The sequence below is a fragment of the Martes martes genome (genome assembly GCF_963455335.1).
Source record: "Martes martes genome assembly, chromosome: 7".
Classification (NCBI taxonomy): domain Eukaryota; kingdom Metazoa; phylum Chordata; class Mammalia; order Carnivora; family Mustelidae; genus Martes; species Martes martes.
This window is the reverse complement of record NC_137894.1, coordinates 131,512,893-131,538,277: the sequence shown is the minus strand read 5'-3', so window position 1 is coordinate 131,538,277 and position 25,385 is coordinate 131,512,893. Positions and strand designations below refer to the sequence as shown.

The 25,385-nt window shown below is 44.6% G+C and overlaps 1 protein-coding gene across 2 annotated transcripts in view; it reads right to left on the bottom strand.

Annotated features, from left to right (window-relative positions):
- ZFYVE1 (zinc finger FYVE-type containing 1) overlaps positions 1–25,183 on the bottom strand; it is a 57,463-nt gene extending 32,280 nt beyond the window's left edge. The window contains exons 1-2 of one of the 2 annotated variants that reach the window (XM_080808361.1): positions 24,985–25,183; positions 22,659–23,597 (exon numbers count right to left, since the gene is read on the bottom strand). In XM_080808361.1, the coding sequence (XP_080664487.1) occupies positions 22,659–23,171 (513 nt within the window). In that variant the 5' untranslated portion in view covers positions 23,172–23,597; positions 24,985–25,183. Of the gene's footprint in view, positions 1–22,658; positions 23,649–24,984 lie in introns of those variants that run through there. The other variant, XM_080808362.1, reaches the window with a different exon arrangement.
- Between the last annotated feature and the right edge of the window lie 202 nt (positions 25,184–25,385).

Sequence of the window (25,385 nt, the reverse complement as noted above, 5' to 3'; positions counted from 1 at the left end):
TCAGAATACAGAACCTCAGAGCCAAAACTCCTAATCCATACAGGCAGTGTTCTACGCCAGCAAGGAGTGATGAACCTTTATACCTAGTATCCTCCAGCCACAAGAGAACACAGAGCTTCCTGATTCTCAAGAGTCTGCTAGTTTGATAATGAGCAATCAGGGAAATGTAGACAGACCATGGGTAGGATAAAATAAACCCTCATTTCCCAAAACCTCATCAAGATAGTAGACTACTCGTGATCCTATTAATAACATCACTGCTGTTGCAATATTAATGGCCTTAATATTAATGACAATGCTGGTAACTTACCCAATGCCCACAACATTGCATAACAGTGCCTTTGCTAGATCGCTGAGGACAGATTCTTGTCTATCTTATCTTTTCATTCCTAGCTTTTGGGACACAACCCGAACACAGGAAAAGCTCAGTATCTAGGCACCAAATGAATAAATGAACAAACGAATGAGTGTCATGCATGTTGCTAGGTGCCTTAATCACTTTCTCCATCCTGTATCCTCCATAGGGCTTCACATACAGCAGCATTCAAGAAAACCAGTGATGGGCTCACTGTCCCAGACAACTGAGAGGAACAAGAAGTTACATGCGACAGTCCACTTAGGACAGGTATCACTCACCGGTCCCCAACAGCTAAGTTAGCCACCAGAGAAAGAAAAGCTCATCAAAGCTCTCCTGGCGAGGAGTCAGATAAGGTGGGAGTGGCAGTGAGAGCCAGCCCTTTCTCACACAGTCCTGGGGAAGAAGACAAGGCCTAGAGATTTCTTCCCCTGGAAATCTACTCTGCTGGGAATCTGTCGGCACACAGCGCTACAGCTGTTCTCCGGGCTACATCAGAAGTGGGCACCCGCTGGGGTGCCTGGGTGGCTTGGTTGTTAAGCATCTGCCTTCGGCTCAAGTCACGATCCCAGGGTCCTGGCATCAAGCCCCGCGTCAGGCTCTCTGCTCGGCAGGAAGCCTGGTGTTCCCTTTCTCGCTGTGTCTCTATCAAATAAATAAAATCTTAAAAAAAAAAAAAAAGCGGGCACCTGGGACAGGGGCCCATGGGGGCCTTTCGGTACACAACTGTGTCAGGATCCATATGAAGTACCCACCAGGCGATGTACATAACATATATCAAGAAATAACTCATTCCGGGGGCACCTGGGTGGCTCAGTGGGTTAAAGCCTCTGCCTTCGGCTCAGGTCATGATCTCAGGGTCCTGGGATCGAGCCCCGCATCGGGCTCTCTGCTCGGCAGGGAGTCTGCTTCCTCCTCTCTCTGCCTGCCTCTCTGCCTACTTGTGATCTCTGTTGTCAAATAAATAAATAAATCAATCATTAAAAAAAAAAAAAAGAAATAACTCATTCGGGATAAAAATTAAACACTCCCTGTCAGCATGGGGAGGGGGGGGATTCCGGCACCCAGCGTCCTGGGGTAGGTGGAACATTACCTGTTCCCGTGCTGGGCATCCGCCTGTGAATCCAGGCAAAGAATTCTAGGTGGAGGGGTTCAAAGCCCTAGCCTGCTTTATCTAAGGACAAGCCCCGGGTAATCATTTAACACGCAGATTATGTTGTTTTTCACATGTAAAGTAAGGACTGACCCTCCACCGCCTCCCCTGACTGGGTGGGGGTTGCTAGTCAAGTAAAGAGATAAACAGAGAAAATGCCTCCTAACCCGACACTGTCGTTCACTCTTCCTTCCTCTGCCTTCCACATTCTTTTGCTCCCAGTTAACACTACTCGACCCACCCTCATCTGTGGGCCTTTTCCCCTGAGCCAGAAAGGAGAGACCAGCCTAGACAGCAACGAGACTGATTTCCAAACAAGGGAGGAAAAGGTAAAAGAAAAAGAAGTTTCCCTTTGATGAGGGAGGGAAGGAGCCAGAAGGGAACAAGGCTCCCGCTCTACCCGTTCTGCCAGTTTGCCATCAACGACCCCACTCTGCCCCATTCCTGGAGGGAAATCAGCTCCTTGACTCTTCGCCCAGCTCTGTATGTATGAAATGCTTCTGGGCCCTTACACAACAGCAAAGCCTCCCCTCCCCAGCCAGCTTCCTTCCCCCTTCTGCTCTCCCCGAGTTCACCAGACCACCTCTTGGACATCAGACAAGCGGAAACACCCAAATTCCACTGCTGGCTTTGCCACTGCCTGGCCTTGAAAAAGTGACGTCACTACCTAGGTGTCAGGGAAACAGACAGTAAGAGTCCGCAAGCTCTACTGATCCCGAGGAGGATACAGCAGGGAAAGGGCACGACACACTGCGTGACACACAGTAAGCACTCACTAAATAGTACCCCTTCTTATCTGAAGACCAGCCCACTGCAAACACTTCTAGGGGCAAAACAGCAGCGGGCCTGACTTGCCCCCCCTTTGGGGCCCAGAAGTTGCTCGTGCAGGGACTAAATCACCCACGTGCTAAGATCTAAACTGATTCCACCTGAAAATTTAAGAACTCGCTGAGCCACTCTGGTAACCCCTTTCCTCTCCCTCTCATCACAACACGGTATTAATACTGGCTTTACAGCTAACTCTTAGTCAAGGTCGTCTAACACCTACAGCTTTTGAGAAACCAAACAGTACACCTCTCTGTCTCACCCACAAAGCTTTTTCCCCTCGTAGAGAGTTCCAAGCAGAGTTTCTAAAATGAAATATTGACAGTATTCTGCGATCTCCATTGTTCCAACTCAGAATTCAGAGCAGTTTATGGCAGTGAAAAGGGTCCATCCAGCAACCAGCCTCTGACCCAAGCAAGCAATGGGAATGATGACAATCTCCATCAAGAAATTCCTTCTTAAGGGAGCCTGGGTGGCTCAGTGGGTTAAGCCTCTGCCTTCGTCTCAGGTCGTGATCTCAGGGTGCTGGGATCGAGCCCCACATCGGGCCCTCTGCTCAGCAGGGAGCCTGCTTCCTCCTCTCTCTCTCTGCCTGCCTGCCTCTCTGCCTACTTGTGATCTGTCTGTCAAATAAATAAATAAAATCTTAAAAAAAATAAAAAAGAAATTCCTTCTTAGCCCTTAGAGAATCATTCCAGAAAGAATAACCATATAAGCTTTGTTCTGAGGGAAAACAGCTTTGTTCCCTGCAAAGGGAAAAAGCTGAGATGAGGAAGGAACTGAAGTAAAGAGCCTTGGAAGGAGGAAAGTGCAAGAGAGACCACAGAAGCGAAATCCCAACGGCTCCCGAAAACACTACAGACGAAAGCAGCTCAGCACTGAGGTCCTTTCAGTTCTGGCCTCTAGAGACAAAAAGGATCTAATTTGTGCCAACTAAAATCACACAGTCCTTTAAATTTTTATAACGATGTTCCCTGTGGCTGAAGGCAAAAACCAGCTCCTTCCCTCAAGTCATAGAAAGAGCTAAGAAAAGCTTGGTTGCTCCTACCAACCCACCACAACCCAATGCTTGTAACAGATCCCAGCCATGAACCAAAGATTCTTTTATACCTCCCCACCAAGATTCTAAAACTTGCCTAGTTCAATAGTTACTGCCAAAGGGAACTTCATCCTAATTACTTTAACATGTTGGTCTCTGATTGATCTTACTTCCACTCGATTTTTAGCTGGGTTCAGAGGAAGAGACAGAACCCAAAGAAACCAAACCAGATTCTCACTCTCCCCAGAACTGGGACCACCATCCCAAAAGGAAACTAGAACTTGATTGCTTCTTCTCATCAACAGACATGTACTGAGCGTCACCCAGTGTCTGCCACTGATCTGATGATGTTAGACCAGGACAGTTAAAGAACTTAGGTGACATCTTCCTTCTCCTGGGAAGGTAAAGGAGAAGTGGAAGGTGAAAGAACTCTTCCTAGGAAAAGTCAGAGCCGGGGCGCTTGAGTGGCTCAGTCCGTTAAGTCCCCAACTCTTGATTTCGGTTCAGGTTATATGATCTCAGGGTAGTGAAATCAAGCCTCGTGTAGGGCTCTGCGCTGGGAAAGGAGCCTATTTAAGATTCTCTCTTTCTCCCTCTCACTCTGCCCCCTTCCCATTCTCTCTCTAATAAAAACAAACAAACAAAAAACAAAAACAAAAACAGGGGCACATGTGTGGCTCAGATGGTTAAGCTCAGGTCATGACTCTGGGGTCCTGGGATAGTCAGGCTCCCTGCTCACCAGGGAGTCTGCTTCTCCATCTCTCTGGCCCTGCTCATGTGTGGTTTCTCGCTCGCTCTCCTAAATCTAATTTAGAAATTAGATTTTAAAGTAATTAAAATTAATTAATTTTAAATTTATTAAATTAGAGAAATTTAATAAATAAATAAAATTTTAAAATTTAATTTAATTTTTTAATTTTTAATTTAAATTTAAATTTTAAAAAATTTAATTTTTAAATTTTAAAAATTTTAAATTTTTTAAATTTTAAAAATAAAAAAAAAATCCAGAGCCACTTTCATCATGTTGAAAAAAACTCCAGGCAATGATTTTTTTTTTATTAAAGATTTTATTTATTTATTTGAAAGAGAGAGTGAGAGAGAGCATAAGATGGGAAAGGGTGGGAGGCAGAAGCAGTCTCCCTACTGAAGCAGGGAGCCCAGTGCAGGACTCCATCCCAGGACTCCCAGATAATGACCTGAGCCAAAGGCAGTTGCTTAACCAACTGAGCCACCCAGTGCCCTCCAGGCAATGATTTAAATCCATGGTCTAATTTTCAGACAAGATTTTACTAAAACAGTATCAAACAGATCAGGAGCCAGTCTGTTTTTACAACCCAAATGATAAGGAGGTTCCATTCCAAGAGCAAACCCCGAGGTCAGAAAGTTCTAGTAAACCTGTTTCTCCAACCCAGCAAGTCCAGAAAATTGACTTTCGTTCTATCCTAAAAGGAGTGTGTAACTTTGTGTTTATCCACGTATGTGTCCACAGAATTTCATACAAAAACACAACTGTTTCTCAATCAGATGTTTTCTTAAGACCACTGAAGTCATGAGATTAGCTTCACAAACACATTGAGCACATTTGGTAAGGGCAAAGATCACTTTCTTCCACTCCACTGTCCCCAAAGTGTTCCATGACTTGAGAGGTCAGGAATTCTCCTCCCTTGTCTTAAAACCACCAGCCATGCTTCTGACACAGAGCCTCCCAGACTCGGCCTGTAGCTCCCCTCTTACTCCAGCAAGAAAGAGAGTGTCTGTATGGAGAAATGATCCACAAAATGAATTCTTTGAAGAGAATCATTTTTAGCTCCATGATCGGCTTCTTTGACCTCACCCAACTCAACCTGTTCAGCTCTCCTTTTGTATATGAACAAAAAGCTTTCCAAAAGCAAAGCTGAAATCTGAGGACAGACTGGAAATACCGAGTCATCCTCAAGACCCACATCATCCTAAGGACTCTTTCAAGGAGCTTCCAGATGGGATACCCAGCCCCCTCTTAAGTGCCATGGCATACCTGTATTTGGCCAGCTACAAAACAGACATAAACTCTGGTAAAGTTTCTGGGACTTAGCAATAAAAGTACCACGCCAGAAAGAATACAAGAGAGCTAGGTTCGGGTCCACCTCTACCTGGATGAGACCATGGGCAATTTACTCAACCCTTCTGCTCAAAGTCTCCGTTCCCCACCCGCCATCTTTTTTTACCATTTTCATGTTCTTCCTGGTTCTGAGCTTCCCAATTATAACATATTCCTTGCTGGCCAAGGTCTGTTCTGTGTTGTTCACCACTGTACCCCTAGCCCAGGGACTGAGACGTAACAGGAAATCAATATATATGTGTTAAATAAATGAATGAATATCTAAATGCTATATTCTCTCTGGGGAAGGGAATGTATAGATTTACCGTGAAGGGTTCAGCCAACCTGCCTCGATACTACTCACTGTTTTTAGAATACCCTTAAAGAAGTTATTTAGCTTCCCCAGGCCTCAGTTTTCTGATCTGTAAAATGGGGATAACATGGTCTACTTCAGAGGATTGCTCTGAGGCTTAAACAAGATCATTGCACCTCCAGCACTCTGCACAGGGCCATCAGGCAGTAAATGCTAGAAGAGCTGGCTGACATCATCCCTGTAGTTACACTGTTTGCCTCTAGGCCAGAGTCATCACTGCCACCACAGACTTTCATTCCATTATCCCAAGTAAAAACCCTTCCCAGGGAAGGCTTCCAGTGCACTCTCATTAAAGAATTAGAGATAACTGGAACAAGATCCTCACTCAGTACTTACTGTTCCCTCCCTCAAAAGGATCTGTCTTTTCAATTAAAGAAAAAGCTGTATGAGATCACACAAAACATGCATTATGCATAAGAAGGCATTGCATTCAGCCTTCCGAAGAATGTGACGTGATTCCAAGAATTATTATGATACCACAGATTCACTAAAAATGCTCTTCTCATACTTTATCTCAAAGATCTGAACAGCTGACACAGCCTTACAAGGAGATCTTTGGCATCTGGGGCGGAGACTGAATGGGGCCTGTTTTCTATGCTACATAGAACACAACAGCAGAGCCCTTAGTAAGTTAACAACATAGCTAGAACTAGTTAAAGTCAGTAATAGGAAGAATTAATACCTGTTCTTCTGAAACTGTGTCAAAAATCAGAAACGGAGGGAAAACTTCCAAACTCTTTCAATGAGGCCAGCATTACCTTGATCCCAAAGCCAGGCGAAGACCCCCCAAAAAGGAGAATTACAGACCAATATCCATGATGAACACGGTTGCCAAAATTCCCACCAAGATACCAGCCAACAGGATCCGGCAGTACATTAAAAGGATTATTCACCACGACCAAGTGGGATTTATTCCTGGGCTGCAAGCATGGTTCAAATCCGCAAATCAATCCATGTGACATACTATACTAATGACAGAAAGGACAAGAACCATAGGATCCTCTCAACAGATGCAGGAAAAGCATTTAACAAAATACAGCATCCTTTCTTGATTAAAACTCTTCACAATGTAGGAATACAGGGAACATACTTCAATATCATAAAAGCCATATATGAAAAGCCCACAGCAAATATTTTTTATTTTTTATTTTTTTATTTATTTACTTGACAGAGAGAAAGCAAGCAAGAGAGGGAACACAGGCAAGGGGAGTGGGAGAGGGAGGAGCAGGCTTCCCGCCGAGCAGGGAGCCGGATGAGGGTCTCAATCCTAGGACTCCGGGACCATGACCTAAGCTGAAGGCAGACACTTAATGGCTGAGCCACCCAGGTGACCCAAATATCATTCTCAATGGGGAAACACTGACAGCTCTTCCCCTAAGGTCAAGAACACGACAGGGATGTCCATCCACTCTGACCACTGTTGTTCAACATAGTACTAGAAGTCCTAGTCCCAGCAATCAGACAACAAAAATAAATAAAAGGCATCTGAAACAGCAAAGAAGTCAAACTCCCACTCTTCACAGATGACGTAATACTCTATGCGGAAAAAACCAAAATTGCTAGAACTCATACAGGAATTCGCAAAGTGGCAGGATATAAAATCAATGCACAGAAATCTGCTGCATTTCTATACACTAACAATGAGACAGAAGAAAAAGAAATTAAGGAGTGGATCCCATATACAATTGTATCAAAAAACGCAAGATACCTAGGAATAAATCTAACCAGAGAGCAAAGGATCTGTACTCAGAAAACTATAGAATGCTCATGAAAGAAACTGAGGAAGACACAAAGAAGTGGATAAATGTTCCATGCTTATGAACTGGAAGAACAAATAGTGTTAAAATGTCTATGGTACCTAGAGCAATCTAGACATTCAATGCAATCCCTATCAAAATACCATCAACATTTTTCAGAGCTGGAACAAATAATTCTAAAATTTGTATGAACCAGAAAAGACCCCAAATAAACAAAGAAATGTTAAAAAAGAAAACCAAAGCCGATGGCATCACAATTCTGGACTTCACGCTCTTTTACAAAGCTGTAATCATCAAGATAGTATGGTACTAGCACAAAAACAGAAACACAGATCAATGGAACAGAATAGAGAACCCACAAATGGACCCTCAATGCTATGGTCAGAACTAATCTTCAACAAAGCAGGAAAGACTAACCAATGGGAAAAACACAATCTCTTCAACAAATGATGTTGGGAAAATTGGACAGCCACTTGCAGAGCAATGAAACTGGACCATTTCCTTACACCATACACAAAAGTAAACTCAAAATGGATGAAAGACCTCAATGTGAGACAGAAATCCATCAAAATCCTAAAGGAGAACACAGGCAACACCTCTGTGACCTCAGCCACAGTAACTTCTTGCTAGACGCATGGCCAAAGGCAAGGGAAGGAAGGGCAAAAATGAACTATTGGGACTTCATCAAGATCAAAAGCTTTTGCACAGCAACGGAAACAGTTGACAAAACCAAAGGACAGAAGGGGAGAAGCTATGGGTGCCTGGGTGGCTCAGTGTCTTAAGCCTCTGCCTTCGGCTCGGGCCGGTCTCAGGGTCCTGGGATCCAGCCCTGCATCAAGCTCTCTGCTTGGCAGGGAGCCTGTTTCCCCCCTCCTCTCTGTCTCTCTACCTGCCTCTCTGCCTACTTGTGATCTCTCCCTGTGTCAAATAAATAAATAAAAATCTTTAAAAAAAAAAAAAAAAGGAATGGGAGAAGATACTTGCAAATGTCTTATCAGATAAAGGGCTAGTTTCCAAAATCTACCAAGACCTTATCAAACTCAACACCCAAAAAACAAGTAATCCAATCAAGAAAGCGCACGACAAGCTTTGCGCGGTGGCAGCATCGTAGCCCATGAGGTTTATCCGAGGCGCGATTATTGCTAATTGAAGAAAGCACAAGACAACAACCAACATATCTCCGAAGACGACAGACAAATAACCCACAGACACATGAAAAAATGCTCAACATCACTCAGCATCAGGAAAATACAAATCAAAACCACAATGAGACACCATTTCACACCAGTCAAAATGGCAATACATTAACAAGTCAGGACACGACAGATGTTGGCAAGAATGCAGAGACAGGGAACCCTCTTACACTACTGGTAAGAATGCAAGCTGGTGCAGCCACTCTGGAAAACAGTATGGAGGTTCCTCAAATTAAAAATAGAGCCACCCTACAACCCAGCAATTACACTACTAGGCATTTACCCCGAAGATACAAGTCTGTGATCCAATGGGGCACCTGCACCCCAATGTTTACATCAATGTCCACAATAGTTGAACTATGGAAAGAGCCCAGATGCCCATCTATACAGATACACAGTGGAATACTACCACCAAAAAACAAAATCTTACCATTGGCAACAAGATGGATGGAACCAGAGAGTATTATGCTAAGTGAAATAAGTCAATCAGAGAAAGACAATCATCATACGATTTTACTTATATGTGGAATTTAAGAAACAAAACAGGACTGGCAGCTCTTTCTGCCCATGGGTCCTGTCCTGGGCTTTAATAAAATCACTTTCTGCACCAAAAAAAAAAAAAAAAGAAAGAAAGAAAAAAGAAACAAACAAACAAAACATGATCATAGGAGAAGAGAGAAAAAATAAAACAAGATGAAATCAGAAAGGAAGACAAACCATAAGAAACTCTTAATTATAGGAAACAAACTGAGGGTTGCTGAAGGGGAGGGGGCAGAGGGCATGGGGTAACTCGGTGACGGACATTAAGGAGGACACGTCATGTAACCAGCACTGGGTGTTTTGTAAGACTGAGGGGGCGCCTGGGTGGCTCAGTCAGTTAAGTGTCTTGTCTGCCCTCCACTCAGGTCATGACGTCCAGGTCCTGGGATGGAGCCCCCATCAATGGGGAGTCTGCTTCTCTCTCTCCCTCTGTGCTCTTCTCTCTCAAATAAATAAAGTCTTTAAAAAAAAAAAAAAAGACTGATCACTGACCTCTACTTCTGAAATAATACATTATGTTAATTTTTCACACTCGAAGCAATGTATTAGGGGTGCCCGTGGGGCTGCCTTCTGCTCAGGTCATGATCCCGGGGTCCTGGTATCAAGCCCCACATCGGGCTCCCTGCTCAGCAGGAAGCCTGCTTCTCCCTCTCCAACTCCCCATGCTTGTGTTCCTGCTTTCACTATGTCTCTCTCTGTCAAATTAAAATAAAATAATAAAATGATAAAATAAAAAAATTAAAGAAGCAGCAATGTATTAGAAAACAAAATACAATGTAAAAAAATTTTAAAATAAAAATAAAGTCAATAATAGTAACCCCTCCAGCAGCAGCCCCATCCTCTGAATTTCTAGAACATCCTCTCTATACCACTCTGACATCATCCATCTTCTTTCCATGTATTTGTCTTCTGTCACCAATGGACTATCCTCTTCCTGAGGACAAGCTCAGTATCTGAGTATCACTTTCTACTGGCCTCAGTTGTTAGCACACAGGAGGCACTTATTAAATGTTTACTGAATTAATGATTAAACTGATTTATTCTCATGAGTGCATTTCATTCGTTCACAAATATCAAGTACCTACTAGGTGCCAAACACTATTCTAAATGCTGATGAACAGAAGAGGCAAAAATCACTGACGAAAATGTGTTTGTTTTTTTTTAATTTTCTAAAAGTGACTGTGGTGATGGTTGTACATAGCCATGAATATACTAAAAGCCAATTATCTATATACTTTAAATGGGTAAATCATATAATATGTGAATCATATCAATAAAACTGTTTTTGGGGGGCACCTGGGTGGCTCAGTGGGTTAAAGCCTCTGCCTGCAGCTCAGGTCATGATCCCAGGGTCCTGGGATCTAGCCCCACAGTGGGCTCTCTGCTCAGCAGGGAGCCTGCTTCGCCACCCCCCCCCCCCCCGCCTACTTGTGATTTCTGTCAAATAAATAAACTCTTTTTAAAAAATACATTTCAAAAAAACTGTTTTGTTTTGGTTTTTTTAAGTAGGCTCCAACCCCTGCGTGGAGCCCAATGCAGAGTTTGAACTCATGACCTTGAGATAAAGAGTCGGACGCCTAATGGAATGAGCCACCCAGGCACCCCCTAATAGAACTGTTTTTTAAAAAGGTAAATGCAAAAAAAAAAAAAAAAAAAGTAAAAAAAAAAAAAAAGGTAAATGCAACATTAAAAAGAAGACAGCAGTGACCTTCTTTTATTGTAAACTTAAGGTAAAATTCTATACTTTTCTGTAGTTCTGTATTTTCGGCGTTTTATCGTGCAGCCTACCACTTTTATAACTGGAAAATTTAAAAAGTTAAATTAAAAAAAGACCAAAAAAGTCATCTTCCTGGAACAAACTGCTTAACGTACAGCAGGTTTGCACTTGGGATGATGAAAACGTTTGAGAACTAGACAGAGTGATGGCACACAAAAAACTGTGAATATACTAAATGCCACTGACTCGTTCGCTTTCCCATGGTTCATTTCGTGAGATGCAAATTATACCTCAATAAAAAAATAAATAACTGCCCTCGTGGAGCCTGTATCCTAACGGGGAAGAAAGACCATATTCGAACAATTAAAAACTATATAGCACACACACCAAAAATCAAATCAAGAGATGAACAAACTGGTAGATCCATGTAACAGAATACTACCCAGCACTAAAAAGTGGTGACCTGGAACATGCAAATGAATGATCCCCTGCTCCAAAGCATGACTGTGAGTGAAAGCAGCCACACCCAAGACAGCATTCCATGATTCTATTTATATGGGGAAAACCAAATCCATAGTGAAAGAAAACAGATCAGCCACTGCTGAGGAAACTTTCTGGAGGATGGCAATGTTCTTTATCTCAACTGTGGTGGTGGTTGTACATGTGGATTTACACTTACTAAAACACATAGAACCAGGCGCCTGGGTGGCTCAGTCGGTTAAGCGACTGCCTTCAGCTCAGGTCATGATCCTGGAGTCCGGGGATGGAGTCCCACACATCAGGCTCCCTGCTCAGCAGGGAGTCTGCTTCTCCTGCTGGCCCCTCTCCTCTCGTGCTCTCTCTCTCATTCTCTCTCTCTTTCTCTCAAATAAATAAAATTTAAACAAAAAAAAAAAAACCTATAGAACCTCACACTTAAAATGCCCATATTATACCATGTATAAACTGTATCACACCAGAGCTGCTCTTTAAAAGTACATATTAGGGGAGCCCAGGTGGCTCAGTCAGCTAGGCATCCAGCTCAAGACTTCAGCTGGGGTCATGATCTCAGGGCTCCACACTCAGCTCCACACTCTCTCCCTCGGCCCCTCCTTCCACTCCCATGCACGTGGGCACCGTGCCTCTCTCTAAAACATATAAATCTTAAAAATAAATAAATAAATAAAAGTACATGGTATGTCAAAAGGTGGTAAGTGGTGTGAAAGGAGAATCAGGAGAGAAGATGAGAACTATGAGGCCAGGAAAGGGGTTGCTCTTTTAAATATGGTGCTCAAGGAAGGCTGCACTAGGGAGCCAAAGCCTTTTTAGGTCAATTCTTTTAAAAACAGTGTAGCATGGGGTGCCTGGGTGGCTCAGTCGTTAAGCATCTGCCTTCACCTCAGGTCATGATCCCGGGGTCCTGGGATCGCGCCCTGCATCAGGCTCCCTGCTCAGCGGGAAGCCTGCTTTTCTCCCTCTCCCACTCCCCCTGCTTGTGTTCCCTCTTTCTTACTGTGTCTCTATCAAATAAAAAAAATAAAATCTTAAAAAAAAAACAAGTGTAACAAACGCAATTTTCTGTGGTAATGAAAATGGAAGAGGAATGTCATGAACAATCCAAAAGAGAACATAAACCTAAAATCATTTCTAGTTAGTTCTAGAAAGAAAACTTTTCTTCCCTGGCCCTGGCAGATTTAACTTCTTAATTCATGAACGGAGTGGGGGGGGGGGAGTAAGGGAAGAAGAAAGAAGAGAGGGAGAGAATGATGAGGGAAGGGAAGAGGGAAGGCAAGGCAAGGGGGGAGGGGAGGAAAAGTGGGGAGAGAAGGAAGGAAGAACCAAGAGAGGGAGGGAAGGGAGAGCTAGGGAGGAGACAGGGTAGGAGAGAAAGAAGACAGAGAAGACAGAAAAAGAAAGACAGGCAAGCAGGCTGTCTGCCGGTCCATCTGTCCATCACTCATAGTCCAGATCTGATCAACAGAGTTGACTGAGAGAGAAATGAGGGCAAAAAGCAACAGTGCCTATGCAGTCACCTAGACCTATGACCGCAAACTAAAGCCATGGTCACCAGGCAGGACCAGAGAGGGTGTACAAAAAGAACTATGGGATCCTCAAACAGCCTCTACTCACAGACAAGTACAAAAGAGAGCTAAGCTTTCGTGGGAATGTAGCCCTCTGCGATCTCCTCCCCTCACCCACCAGACTCACTCAACCTCTGAATTTCCATTTTAAAAACATTTTCCATAGAGATTACTCAAACTAATAAGGCACATAATTGACGTTCGATAAATGTTTGACTGTGGGTGAGTGATACAGATGAACTGAATTGAGCACTTTGAAAGAAAAGATTAGGAGAGATTATGGAAAACAAGTTTAGCCATCTGGATGACACTCACCAGGCAGAAAGGACTGAGCTAGAGAGCAGAGGAATTTCTAGAATACTCTATGACTGCTGAATTGCTCAGGTTTATGCTGTCTCTTAACTTTAGAATTTAGGATGTCTGTGACTACGTGCAGGAACCAGGCTGTCAGTTCTTTTCTAGCATTCTAACATCTAGACTCAAATTCCCTGGGAAAGAGAGCAATAATTCAGTCTCAAATGGAAGGAAACTGGGAAGCGAAAAAAAATTTCAGAAGCTACCAGAAAAGTAGAATCATCCTCCAGTGAGGTCAAGCCGGAGGTTAGGTGCTTTTGCATGGCTGGTATACCTACTTCTCTGCCCAAGAACTCCAGTCACCACCAAGCTGACCACACAAACCAATCAAAGAGAGTCTCTTAACTGCTGGACGAAAGCCACTGGAAAAATGGGGAAATGAACAAAACAGCCTCCCAGGAAACATCCATGCTCTCCTGCCTCCAGAAGTCCCTCTGTATTCCTTCTCATAGGTCCTTCCAATTCTTTCTTGCTTGGAACTTTCTATATCCTTGTGGGGTTTTTGTTTTTTTTGTAAAGACTTTATGTATTTATCTGAGATAGAGAGAGCACAAGGGAAGGGAGGGGCAGAGCGAGAGGGAGAGAGACAAGCAGACTCCCCGCTAAGCAGGGAGCCCAGTGGGGGGCTCGATCCCAGGACCCTGAGATCATAATCTGAGCCAAAGTCAGGCGCTCAATCGACTGAGCCACCCAGGCGCCCCCCTATACCTTTGTTTTCTTTCTCTTCTTCATCAATATATTGAGCAGTTCTAACCTCAGAAAGAGTCTCATGGGAGCTCCTCCCAAAGCAGGCACCATGCCACCCCCCAGGGAAGTTTAACCAGCCGTCAGAAGCACTTGGTGCTACGCCATCTCCAGGATAAACTCAAGGATGCTGCAGCGAGAGGGGATGCATCCACAGGAAAAACATATAAGGTCAACTTAATAAGAAATCTGCCTGTTGTATTAACCCTGGCTCGAAAAGCCAAATATTTGCCCAATTCCAGAGAAATCAATCACTTCAAGGGAGTAACAGACCAGAAAACAGAGAATCACACAAACAGAAGATAACCTGAAATAGTTAAAGACAAGTTCCCTGAAAAGCTGACTCACAGTGGTTTTGATGGCTTATATGGGTCAAGTTTTAAAAAGCCCTGTATTAAACAAAATAGCCTCCCCAAGTTAAAAGCCAGGGGCCTCTTAGAACTGAATGAGCCCAAGGCTGAGAAAGCTCAGAAGATGCTGAGCGGAAACTGGAGGCACATAATAGAGGCCCTTTCCTCCCTGTGTTTGCCTGAGTCATCCTCAACCCTGCATTTCCCAGTAATTCCATTCAATGCCTTCCCCCGACTACTATTACCAAGCAAAAGGGGCTTGTCGTTGGGTTTCTAGGAGTAAAAAGCAGCGATGGGGGTGGGAGCCTCTGCTACTCAGCCCATTATTACTTATGATTTTGACAGCTCCTAAGCAGATCTGGGTTTTTTGGTTCTATTTCCTTACATGGCACCCAAGAATACTGCAGCAAATACATCCACATACTGACCAGAACTTGCCAAAGGTTAACCAGCCACACCACCAAAACTAGTCCTTACACTGTAATGGTTCGGCCATGTGCAGGGCAAAAATGGAGAAGTTCCACAATTTAGACTGATTGCCCTGCCTCATGACCTACTGGCCAGAATTAAGTCCTCAAGGGTTTCTGCCAGCCTGTCTGTAAGACCAAGCCCCGACAAGGTACCCCAGACCAGAAACCAGAGGATAAGGCCACAGGGGTCACTGCCAGATTAAGTCTAAGACACAAGGGGCACAAAAATGGGGCAGACCAGCAGAGCCAGTTTGTGGTCAAGGGTTCCCATAGAGTATGAAAACATGCTCTGCTGGTTTCCATTCCAGAATATCACAAGAATAATGTCTCCTTTAGCCAATTAAAAAAAAAAAAAAAGCCAAGTCCCAGTATTTTGAGCCACACTATTCTGGGACTGTAAACAAGTGAGGCAGCCAAGCAACGTGATGGGTCTTCTTAAAGGAACGGTCTCCGAGAGAGGAAGTCCACCACTGAGCTGCAGAGGGAATGAAGACGACTCACTCTGGTCTCCCATTCCGGAGCGCATCAAGACTGCAGATTTCTGAGTCAAGGAAGGCCTGCCCCAGTGGACACTTTCTTCACTTCTCATGGACTCTTCCTGGGTCCCTGGGCTTTCTCATCACCTTGCAGGCTCAGCGTGAGAGGACTCCACTTGGCATGAGAAGCTCCTAAGCTCTCACGTCCTAGAGTCAGGGGTCAGTGATCGTGAAGGGGAAACGGGTGAAATTTCTCATCAATTTGCTGCTCTACTTCCTGGGGAAGAAGACAACCACAGGAAGTTTGTAGAAAAGGGACAAAGAAGAGAATGGGGTGGTTATGAAAAAAAGAAAAACTTACATGGGTTTTAAAGATATGCATACAAGGGGCACCTGGGTGGCTCAGTTGGTTGGGTGACTGCCTTTGGCTCGGGTCATGATCCTGGAGACCCAGGATCAAATCCCACATCGGGCTCCCTGCTTGGCAGGTAGTCTGCTTTTCCCTCTGACCCCCCTTCTCATTCTCTCTCTCTCTCTTTCAAATAAATATTTTTTAAAAATAAAGATATACATACAAATAAAAAAAAAAAAAAAGACTTCATGGTTCGCTTTTTTCTCTGACCAGTAAACATTCCGGTAAGACATGTCTGAATCCCCCACAAGACACAACAGATAGGAAAATACTATCCTCTTCCTCCACTGAGAAAACCAATTGTCAGAACTTCATTCTTCTAACCTTTGACTTATTTGCTAAGGGTGTTGTCTCTAAGTTCAAGAGCGTATGGATGACTTATAAGTGTGGATCATTTACTTATTATGGACCCTAAATAATGCACCTGCAAGTCCTCTTTGGTTTTCCCAGCACAGTTCCACTGAGGCCTAGAAAAATCAATGAAAACTACACAGAAGAAAGTCTAAGCATTTCACTGGAGAGGTTGCAAGTATGCCAAAAGAGAATACTGATTTCAGCTACATTACTTCTGGGGAGCAAACAGAACCAAGAGAGGGAGGCAAAACTGGTGTATAGGTTAAATTTTTGTCCCTGGTATGTCTCCCATGTCACCAGATTACAGATCTCCTATTAGATCAAACCTTCATCCGTTAGATCAATTTCTCAATCACAGCACAACTGACGTTTTGTACCAGATCATTCTTTTTGTGGGGGGCTGCCCTATGTGTTGTAACATATTTACCAACACCCTGGCCTCTACCCATTAGCCAGCAGCACATCCCCCAGTTGTGACAACCAAAGATGTCTCTCAACATTGCCAAATGCCCTCTGGGAGAGCGAAATCACTCCTGGTTGAGAACCACTGCGTTAGATAATACCAAATGAGATTAATTTAACTCCTTATTGTACAAATCAGGTTCTTAGAAGACTTTTAGTGTTAGCAAATCAATAAAATACAGGGTATTAAGCCAGTGAGATCTGCACAAAGGAAATGCCAAGGAGTCACCACTGAGAGTTCTCATTCCTCACCCTCCTCTCTGTAAGAGCATTCCTCTTGTACATCCAAATTTTGGCCCAAATTCATCAGTCTTTCTTTTATTTCTTTTTAATACTTACCAGTTTATTAAAGAATATGATAAAGGGTACAAATCAACAGCCAGATGGGGAGATGCGTAGGGAGAGGTATGGGGAAAGGGTGAGGAGCTTCCATGCCCTCTCCAGGCACACCACCCTCCGCCATGGCCATGTGTTCACCAACCCGGAAGCTCCCATCAGTGTCTTTCCATCTCCCCAGTGTCAATGGTAACCCCCAAATGAAGCCACCTCTCACCTTATCTTTTACAATGGCCTCCTAGGTGGTCTCCCTGCCTTTCTTCTTGCCCCGTCCCAACCAGTCACTACAACCTAGTCTTCACACTGCAGCCGTTTCTTGAAAACTATTGGATCAGGTGACTTACTACCATAACGCTGTCTGGTGCTTCCCATTAACACCTAAAAGCCACACTTCTTTCTATGGCCTGCAAGGCCCCACCTGCTCTGGAACCCATTTACGTCTGTGCTTCTGTCCTTCCCACGCTCTGCCGGCTCCCTCCAGCAACACTGGCATTCTTCCTATACCCCGAACATGCTTACCACCTTCTACTTGTTCCCACTGCCCTCTCTCTGCCTGGAGGTCTCTCTCCCCCAGGCAGTAGTATCCATCAGGTCTTTGCTTAAAAGTCATCTCTACAGTAAAACCTTCCCTGATCATCCTGCACGAGTAGCTTCCAAGACATTCCTGCTTAATACTACACCTGAACCATCTTTTTATGTGTTTTACGCGGGTGAACTCTGCTTTCCCTGCTTGAATGGTAAGTCTACGATGCCATGGACCGGTCCTATCACCCAAGTATCCCTGGAACCTCGAAAGTGCCCGGCACACAATGTGAGCTCATTAACCATGATCGATCGGTGAATGCTTTTGGGTAACAGACTAAAGGTCCGTGTAAGAGCCACAAATGAATTCTTGCTTCTGAAACCAAAAGCCAGTCTCACCTCAAATTTAGCACTACAGTGCACATGCAAATGACAAGGTAATGATAAAATTCACACTTCTAAAAGGAACCTGTTGGTTTCTAAAAGGAACTTTCAGGTTTTCCAAAAGAAACCGAGTAATACTCAAACCGTAAGCAACAAATCTTAGGGGATTCTAGGCCAAAGAATTTGAAAAAAACCACACACCAGTTATAGCCTACAAGCTTCTAAAATAATTCCTATGTACAAAACTGAAAATGGTCAAAACCCACAAATGCTAGAAACATAAAAGGAAAAACAAAGATGGGGCCTACCTCACAGAATCTTTACTATTGTAGTAAACAGTTTTTCAGTAACCCTGCCTAGCAGAACGCCGGGGTGGCTCAGTCGGTTAAGAGTCTGCCTTCAGCTCAGGTCATGATCCCAGGGTCCTGGGATCAAGTCCCCCACATCAGGCTCTCTGCTCAGCAGGGAGCCTGCTTCTCCCACCGCCTGCTCTGCCTGCCACTTTCCCTGCTTGTGCGCGCACGCTCTCTCTCTCTCTGACCAATAAATAAATTAAATATTTTTAAATTTTTTTTTCATTTTTAAAATTTAAAATAATTTTTAGTAAGCATAATAACCCTGTCTGGCATTTATACAAAGCCATGCTTTATTTGCTCCGCACAGCAGCCCTGAGGAAGAACTGGTGCTACCAGCCATATAAAGCTTTATATGGCTGGTATATGCTACCAGCCATATAAAGCTTAATCAGAAAGCTTAACTGCCTTGGTCAGAGACAACTGAAGTGTCACGGTCACAGCAAGGATTTCAGAGCCAGATGCTTGTGTTCAAATCCTCTGCCACTTACTGTAACTTGACCCTGGCAAGTTACTTCATCTCTGTGCTTCAGTGTCCTCACTTACAAAACACAATGTTATAAATGAAATGTTTGTGTCCCCCCAAAATTCAGGTTCAAATCTAATCCCTAATATGATGGTACGGGGTGGGGGGGAGGGGGGCTGGGAGGTTGATTAGGTCATGAAGTGAGGTCTTCACGAATAAGATTAATGCCCTTATAAAAGAGATTCCAGAACTCCCTTCCACCATCTGAGGGCACAGGGAGAAGGTAAGATGGCTGTCTGTGAGTCAGGAAGTCAGGCATCTCCAGACACTGAATCAGCCAGCACCTTGATCTTGGACCTCCTAGCCTTCAGAAAACTGCAAGAAAAAAACTTCTGTTGTTTATATGCTACTGAATGGTATCTAAGATAACAGCATATGGTATTCTATCACACAGAGCAGCCCAAACTGTCTACAACTTACTTCACAGGGTGTGGTAGGCTGAAACTGCACCCCCTACCACCACCTCCTAATCCCTGAGACCTATGAATATCTCACTGTATGTAGCAAAAGGAACTTTACAGATGTGACTGCATTAAACACCTTGAGAGGAGACAGTGCTGGATTATCCAAGTTGGTCCAATGGAATCACAGTGTCCTTGTAAGAGGGGGAGGCGAGAGGGCCAAGGAGACAGGACAACAGAAGCAGAGAGACAGAGAGTGGGATTGGAAGATGTTACATCGCTGTCTTTAAAGCTGGATGATGGGGCCACGAGCCAAAGAATGTAGGCGGCCTCCTGAAGCTAGAAAAGACAAAGAAATCCTCCCCTAGAGTTCCACAAAGAATACAGTCATTCAGACCCATTTTAGGACTTCTGATCTCCAAACTATAAGAAAATAAATTTGTGTTGTTTTAAGCCACTAAATGTGTGGGCATTTTTGACAGCAGCAATAAGAAACTAATACATAGTTATAACCAGGATTAAATGAGCTTCTACATGCAAAGTGCTAAGAACAGTTCCTAACAACCACAGTAAGACCTCTTTAAATGTTAGCTATTGTGATTCAAGATCAGAACCCAGGGGACTCACTGAAGTACTTCAGAGGGTAAGAAAATGAGGTTTAGAAATCTACTAATACCTGTCCAAATTTAAAATGCGCACATCAGAGGTAGCTCAGTCAGCTAAGCATCTGCCTTTAGCTCACGTCATCATCTCCAGGTCCTGGGATCAAGCCCTGTATCATCATTAGGCTCCCTGCTCAGTGGGGAGTCTGTTTCTCCCCTCCCTCTCCTTCTGTCTACCCCCTTGCTCATGTGCATGTGTGCTCTCTGTAACACATAAAATCTTTTAAAAAATAAAAATAAAATATATAAAATAAAATGCACACATACATCATTTGACAAAGAGATTCCATTTCTAAATAGATTCACAGGATATTCAACATATCATTGTTTGTAACTACTCAAATATCCACTAACAGGCTCAAATTATAGAAAATCCATTCAACAAAATAGTAGGCAGCCTTTAAATAATGAGGTAGACCTCAATGTACTGATAAGATGTACTGATACATCAATAAGATGTATCCTTTAGTGAAAAAAAGCTCAGGGCCTGAAAAGTGTATCAGATTTCATTTCCGTTTAAAAATAAAAAGGATACATACATATGTTAATAAGCACATGTCAAAAAATTCTAAAAGGACAGGTAGTTCATTGTTCATGGGGACTGTTCTAAAGGAGATTGGGGGATGGAGCAGAAAGGAAGCCCTTGCTATCATATACCCTTTGCTGTTGTTTTAGGTTTTAACTAGAAATGTGCATGATCCCCATTTTTTAAAAGCTGAAGTTGAGATATGCCATCACCGACCTATCAAAGGTAGGCCCAGTGTGCCTACCACTGCACATGACACAGGGCCTAAGACCCAGTCCTGCTCTCCAGGAGTTCACATGCTAGCTGAATTTATAATCCACGTTCATATTAGACAATCATCTAATTGTCTTGGACATTCACATTAGAAAACAGAACCAGACATTCTCGCAAAGTATTTTTCCACTGTGACTCTGGGAGAACAAGTCACCACCCAAAAAGAATACATTCTATGTCTAGTCCATTAGTCCCAACCAGTGCTGCTTAAGCTTCAGAAATTGTTACTTCCTGGACAGTGGACAGTGTTTAAGGAAAGCAAAGCAGGAGGAATCTTCACAATCAACTCAGTCACATACATTATTACACACTGCAAGAAAAAAGATGAACAAGTTCTCTACCTCTAGGTAGTGGATTTGTCTTCTTCATTACACTTCCAAAAATTTGCCGAATTCTCTACTAAGGAACATGTATCAATGGCACAAAAAGAAAAAATACACATCCTCCTCCCACAAGAAAATATTATTTTTGGTGCCAAAACTGATCCATGAGATTACTGGTTCGTCCCAAATCTCCCTCTCGCTTTACAAAGTGACAGCCATCCAAACTGACTTTCCATAGGCTGAACTGATGGCAAAACCAACAAGAATCACCCAGCCCAAGTGTTCCATTTGTAAATATTCACTCCACACTGTCACCCAATTAGAGCATAACCAATGATGAAGACATTACTGCTAACAAGGGAGGCAGACTGGGATCTGGGTCACTCTTCCCATAACTCCATTAGTCCCTCTCAGCCAATAAAGAAGTCTGTGTTAGCAAAATATTTAGCTGACAATGGAATCATGATGTAATGCATTTCTATAACCTTACCAAGGAGGAAAGAGACAGAGCTGAAAAATTTCTAGTGGGCAACTGGAGAGTTGTCGAACAGCAATTTACAAAGGTTATTCCCCAACCTGGAGACCTGAGGTGTCATCACAGCTGAAAAGTACCAAGTTGATGTACCACAAATACCTCATGACGCCCACAGGAACAAGGAGCTGGTACTGGACACTATGTGCCAGGCCCTGTGATAAGGGCCCTTCCATTTCCATTCCTTACTCTCTCTCTGAATCTTCTCAACTACTACTGGGAAGTACAAGCGAGACGAAGGCACAAAGCTCACATCACTCTCCACGGTTACACAGTCAGGAGGTGGGAAGTGAGCGTGGAATTCGAGCGGTCTTCACTCAAAAGCATGGACATTCTACTACCTTCCCTGGAAAGTATAAGCGTCACACCACCCCTCCCATAGTCACCCCTAACTGTCACATGCCGCCATCTCCCCAGCTTGCTCCCATCGCACGCTACCCTTGCCCCAACTTGGAAGCGGATCAGGTATTCTCCGGTCCTTCTGTAATGGCAGGTGCCCTCCCTGGCTTTTCCTGATCAGCCTGTACAGGAAAAGAAGAGGCCATCTGGGCAGAATGCTATCCTTCTCTAAAGCCACTTTCTGAGGCCCACCCCCGTCTCTAAATTAAGCTAGCAGGTTTTTGACTTGCCGCCTGGCACTCTCAGGGGACCCACTGTGTCTGCCACTCTGCACACGCAGCCCCTATCAGCCCCATTTATTCATCGCTCGCCAAGCGCTCACTCCAAAAGCTCATCTAAGTCAGGTCTCCCTCGCAATAACCCCAATAAAGATAATGGCAACAGCGACCGTGTTGTGAGCATCTGTTATGCAACAGGCTCTAGAAACACGGTACCACTTTATCCTCACAACTGCCTGGTGAAGTAGGTAGGCACTGCCTCCAATTTACAGATGACAAAACTAAGGCAGGGAGAGAAAGTAATTCAGCCTGAGGTCACACGACCGGTAAGTGACGAAATCTGACTCCGTGCAACTTAAGCTTTCCTGGGTCTCGCCCCTGAACCACCAAAACGTGAGCTCTTCTTGGACTTTTCCTTTCCAGAGCTCCCTTCCGACAAGAGCTCCGGCAGCTCAACCACAGGACTCCCACTTCACCCACAGGCTCGCTCACCTGAATTTCTTCATTTTCATCTACTAGGAGGAAACTCACAACCTTCTCAGTCATCTTCTTCCTCCTGGTCTCCTCATCCAGCTCGTCCTCCTCCAGTAAGCCCTGGACCTTAGTGACATGGTACACAGTAACGGGGTGTCTCCTTTTGTTACCCCCAGAATGAGTCCGCTTCTGGCACTCCAGGCACAAGTTGATTTTACAGGTCTGGCACCTCACGGCTGCCCTCTGCCTAACACCTGGCGAGTGCCCATTGGTGCCTTTGCAGGGATCGCAGTAAGGGACGTGGCCAGGTTTGAGTCTTATCCGTTCATGGTTTCTCAGGCGTTCCTGCCGGTGGAGCTCCTCCTCGCAGCGGAGACACTGCAAACTGCAGCACTCATCACACTCAAAGACCGCTTCGTCAGTCCCGCTGCAGGCGTAACTCTCCTGGCACATCAGCCCCGGATTCAGGCCCTTCTCTGCTGGGGAAGTCTGAGCACTCATACTCAGGTTGGCAAGGAAATCACCCACCATATAATGGTCCCTGGGCTTGCCCCAGGAGTGAAGACAGAGGCTTTGAGCCTGAGGACTGCAGAGAACTTTCACAGGATTCTGAACACCTTTAGAAAAACAAAAAAACAATAACAGACCTTCGGTGTCCTATCAGAATTCTTCACCCGCTCACAAATGTTCAAATTTTTAATTTTCTGCCTCCAAGATTCCCGGATCGGCAGCAACGTTGATTTGGTTTGATGGTTTTCTCCTCCATAAAGTGCAACCAAAGTTGTGGTCAAAATGATCTTGAAAGGGTCTCTTCTGGCTCTCTGAGAGAGATCCGGTAGGTTCACCAAGGTGAGCACCTCATGGGCTGGGCCTCAGCCACGAGGTTTTGGTAGGGAAGGAGAGTGGTCAGGAGCTTTGCAATATAATCCAACCTCAAGTCAGTATTTCAGGGGATACCTAGAATAGAGGAAGGAAAAGGATTTCACTGATCTAAAAACGGAAGTACACCTTAAAAAGAAAGGAAAGACAAAAAAAAAAAAAATGTGGTTAAATAAGACGCCAGAACTCCTGAGAGAAATCTCATTCTTGCTTGTAAAACTTACACAGGCTACTTCTGACCCCGGAAATTTCTTCTCAAAATCATGGGCAAGGCTACTCCCTCTGAAGACTGCCACTGTCTCTAGGCCCAAGGCCATCTCAGAGACTGTGTCTTCATTTCACAGACTGAAATTCTCTTCATCCAGGTATTAAATTCAGAATCAAAATCATTAAGCAAACAGTCCTTGGAAGGGCAACCCTCTGCATTCCCCTAACCTGCAACACGCACTTGTGAGGTGAATAAAGAGGCCTGTAAAAAACCTGAAGAAATGATAATAATATAGACTTTAGCTTCACTAAAGTCTTTGGCAGGTCTAGTTAGGTTGTTTCAACTCTAGACAAATGTCTATTAAGGACCTTAAACCTGGAAACAAAAGCCACCATGTCATGTTTAAAAACAATAAAAGACAATTACTGTACTTCCTTTTGTCCCTTCTCTAACTGCAAAAAAAAAGGGGGGGGGGAGCAACAGGAGACAGAATTCTCCTCTAAGGCCCACTGCAAAGCCAGCCCTGCATGAGTTAAAACAAATGATTTTTTCTCTCTGTCACTCAAAAACTAACTTAAAAATAACTTCAAAAAGGAAAATAAAGGGGGGAAAAAAGATAACTGGGGCAGGAAAGAGGCTTTTGTCACTTCCACAATTATATTCTTAACCCCTCTTAGCCTTGACCTCCATTCTAATACCCTAACGAAATGCAAAATCCTCCTTACAAATATTCACTCCTCCCTCTAGTAATCAATCTATCAATCTTATTTTTAGACAAACAGGAAGGCAAGGGAGTGACTAGGAGACCTTATTTACTCCCTAACCTCAGCCATGCCCACCCAGCTCCCGCAACGGAAACAAAAATCGAAATCAGCCACAATTTATAAAAATATAAAATCAACCTCCAAAAGAACACCCCACGGCCGGACCGGCCAAGCAAACAATCTGCCCCCTCGGGCCCCCACCTCGACACCTCTCTCCAGCCTGGGATTCCTCACCCTTCCTTTCTCCCGGGCAACACCACCACAACCCTAGGGGCACGAGCAGAGTCTAAACAAAGAAGGTCCCCCAAAATCTACCCCCACGCTAGCAGAGGCCAAAGCCGAATCCATTGTTTATACCACCCCACCCCCACCCCAGCCGCACCCGCCCCCCCCCCCGCCCCCGGGGGCAGCCGGAGCTCCAGGACTATCCCTCGCCCGGCGGCTGGGCCGTGCCCTTCCCTCCCCGCCCGCGGCGGCCCGGGGATCCCACTACCGAGCAGCTCGGCCGCGGCGAGGTGGCGTCGGGGGACCGCAGGGCGCCGGCGGGGGCGGGAGCTGTTCCTCAGGGCACCGGAGGATCCATCCTCATCTCCATCTCCGCCCCCCCTCCTCCTTCTCTGCCTCCGGGCTTCCTCCTCTCCTGTTGTCAGTTGGGATCAGCTGATCGGAGTGAACTTCTCCCAGCTCAGACTACCAGGAAGGCGTGAGCAGTGCAGTCCAGGGAGAGAGAAGAGGGAGGGGGTGGAGTCCTACGCCGGAGAGGGCGGAGAAGGGCGCGCACAGCTTCCTGGGAAATGTAGTCCCCTGGACGTGCGTCCCTCCCCACATCCCGGAAGTCAAAGCTCTAAATGACTACAACTCCCAGGACGAAAAAGGCTGCTCCTGTGAGGAGGC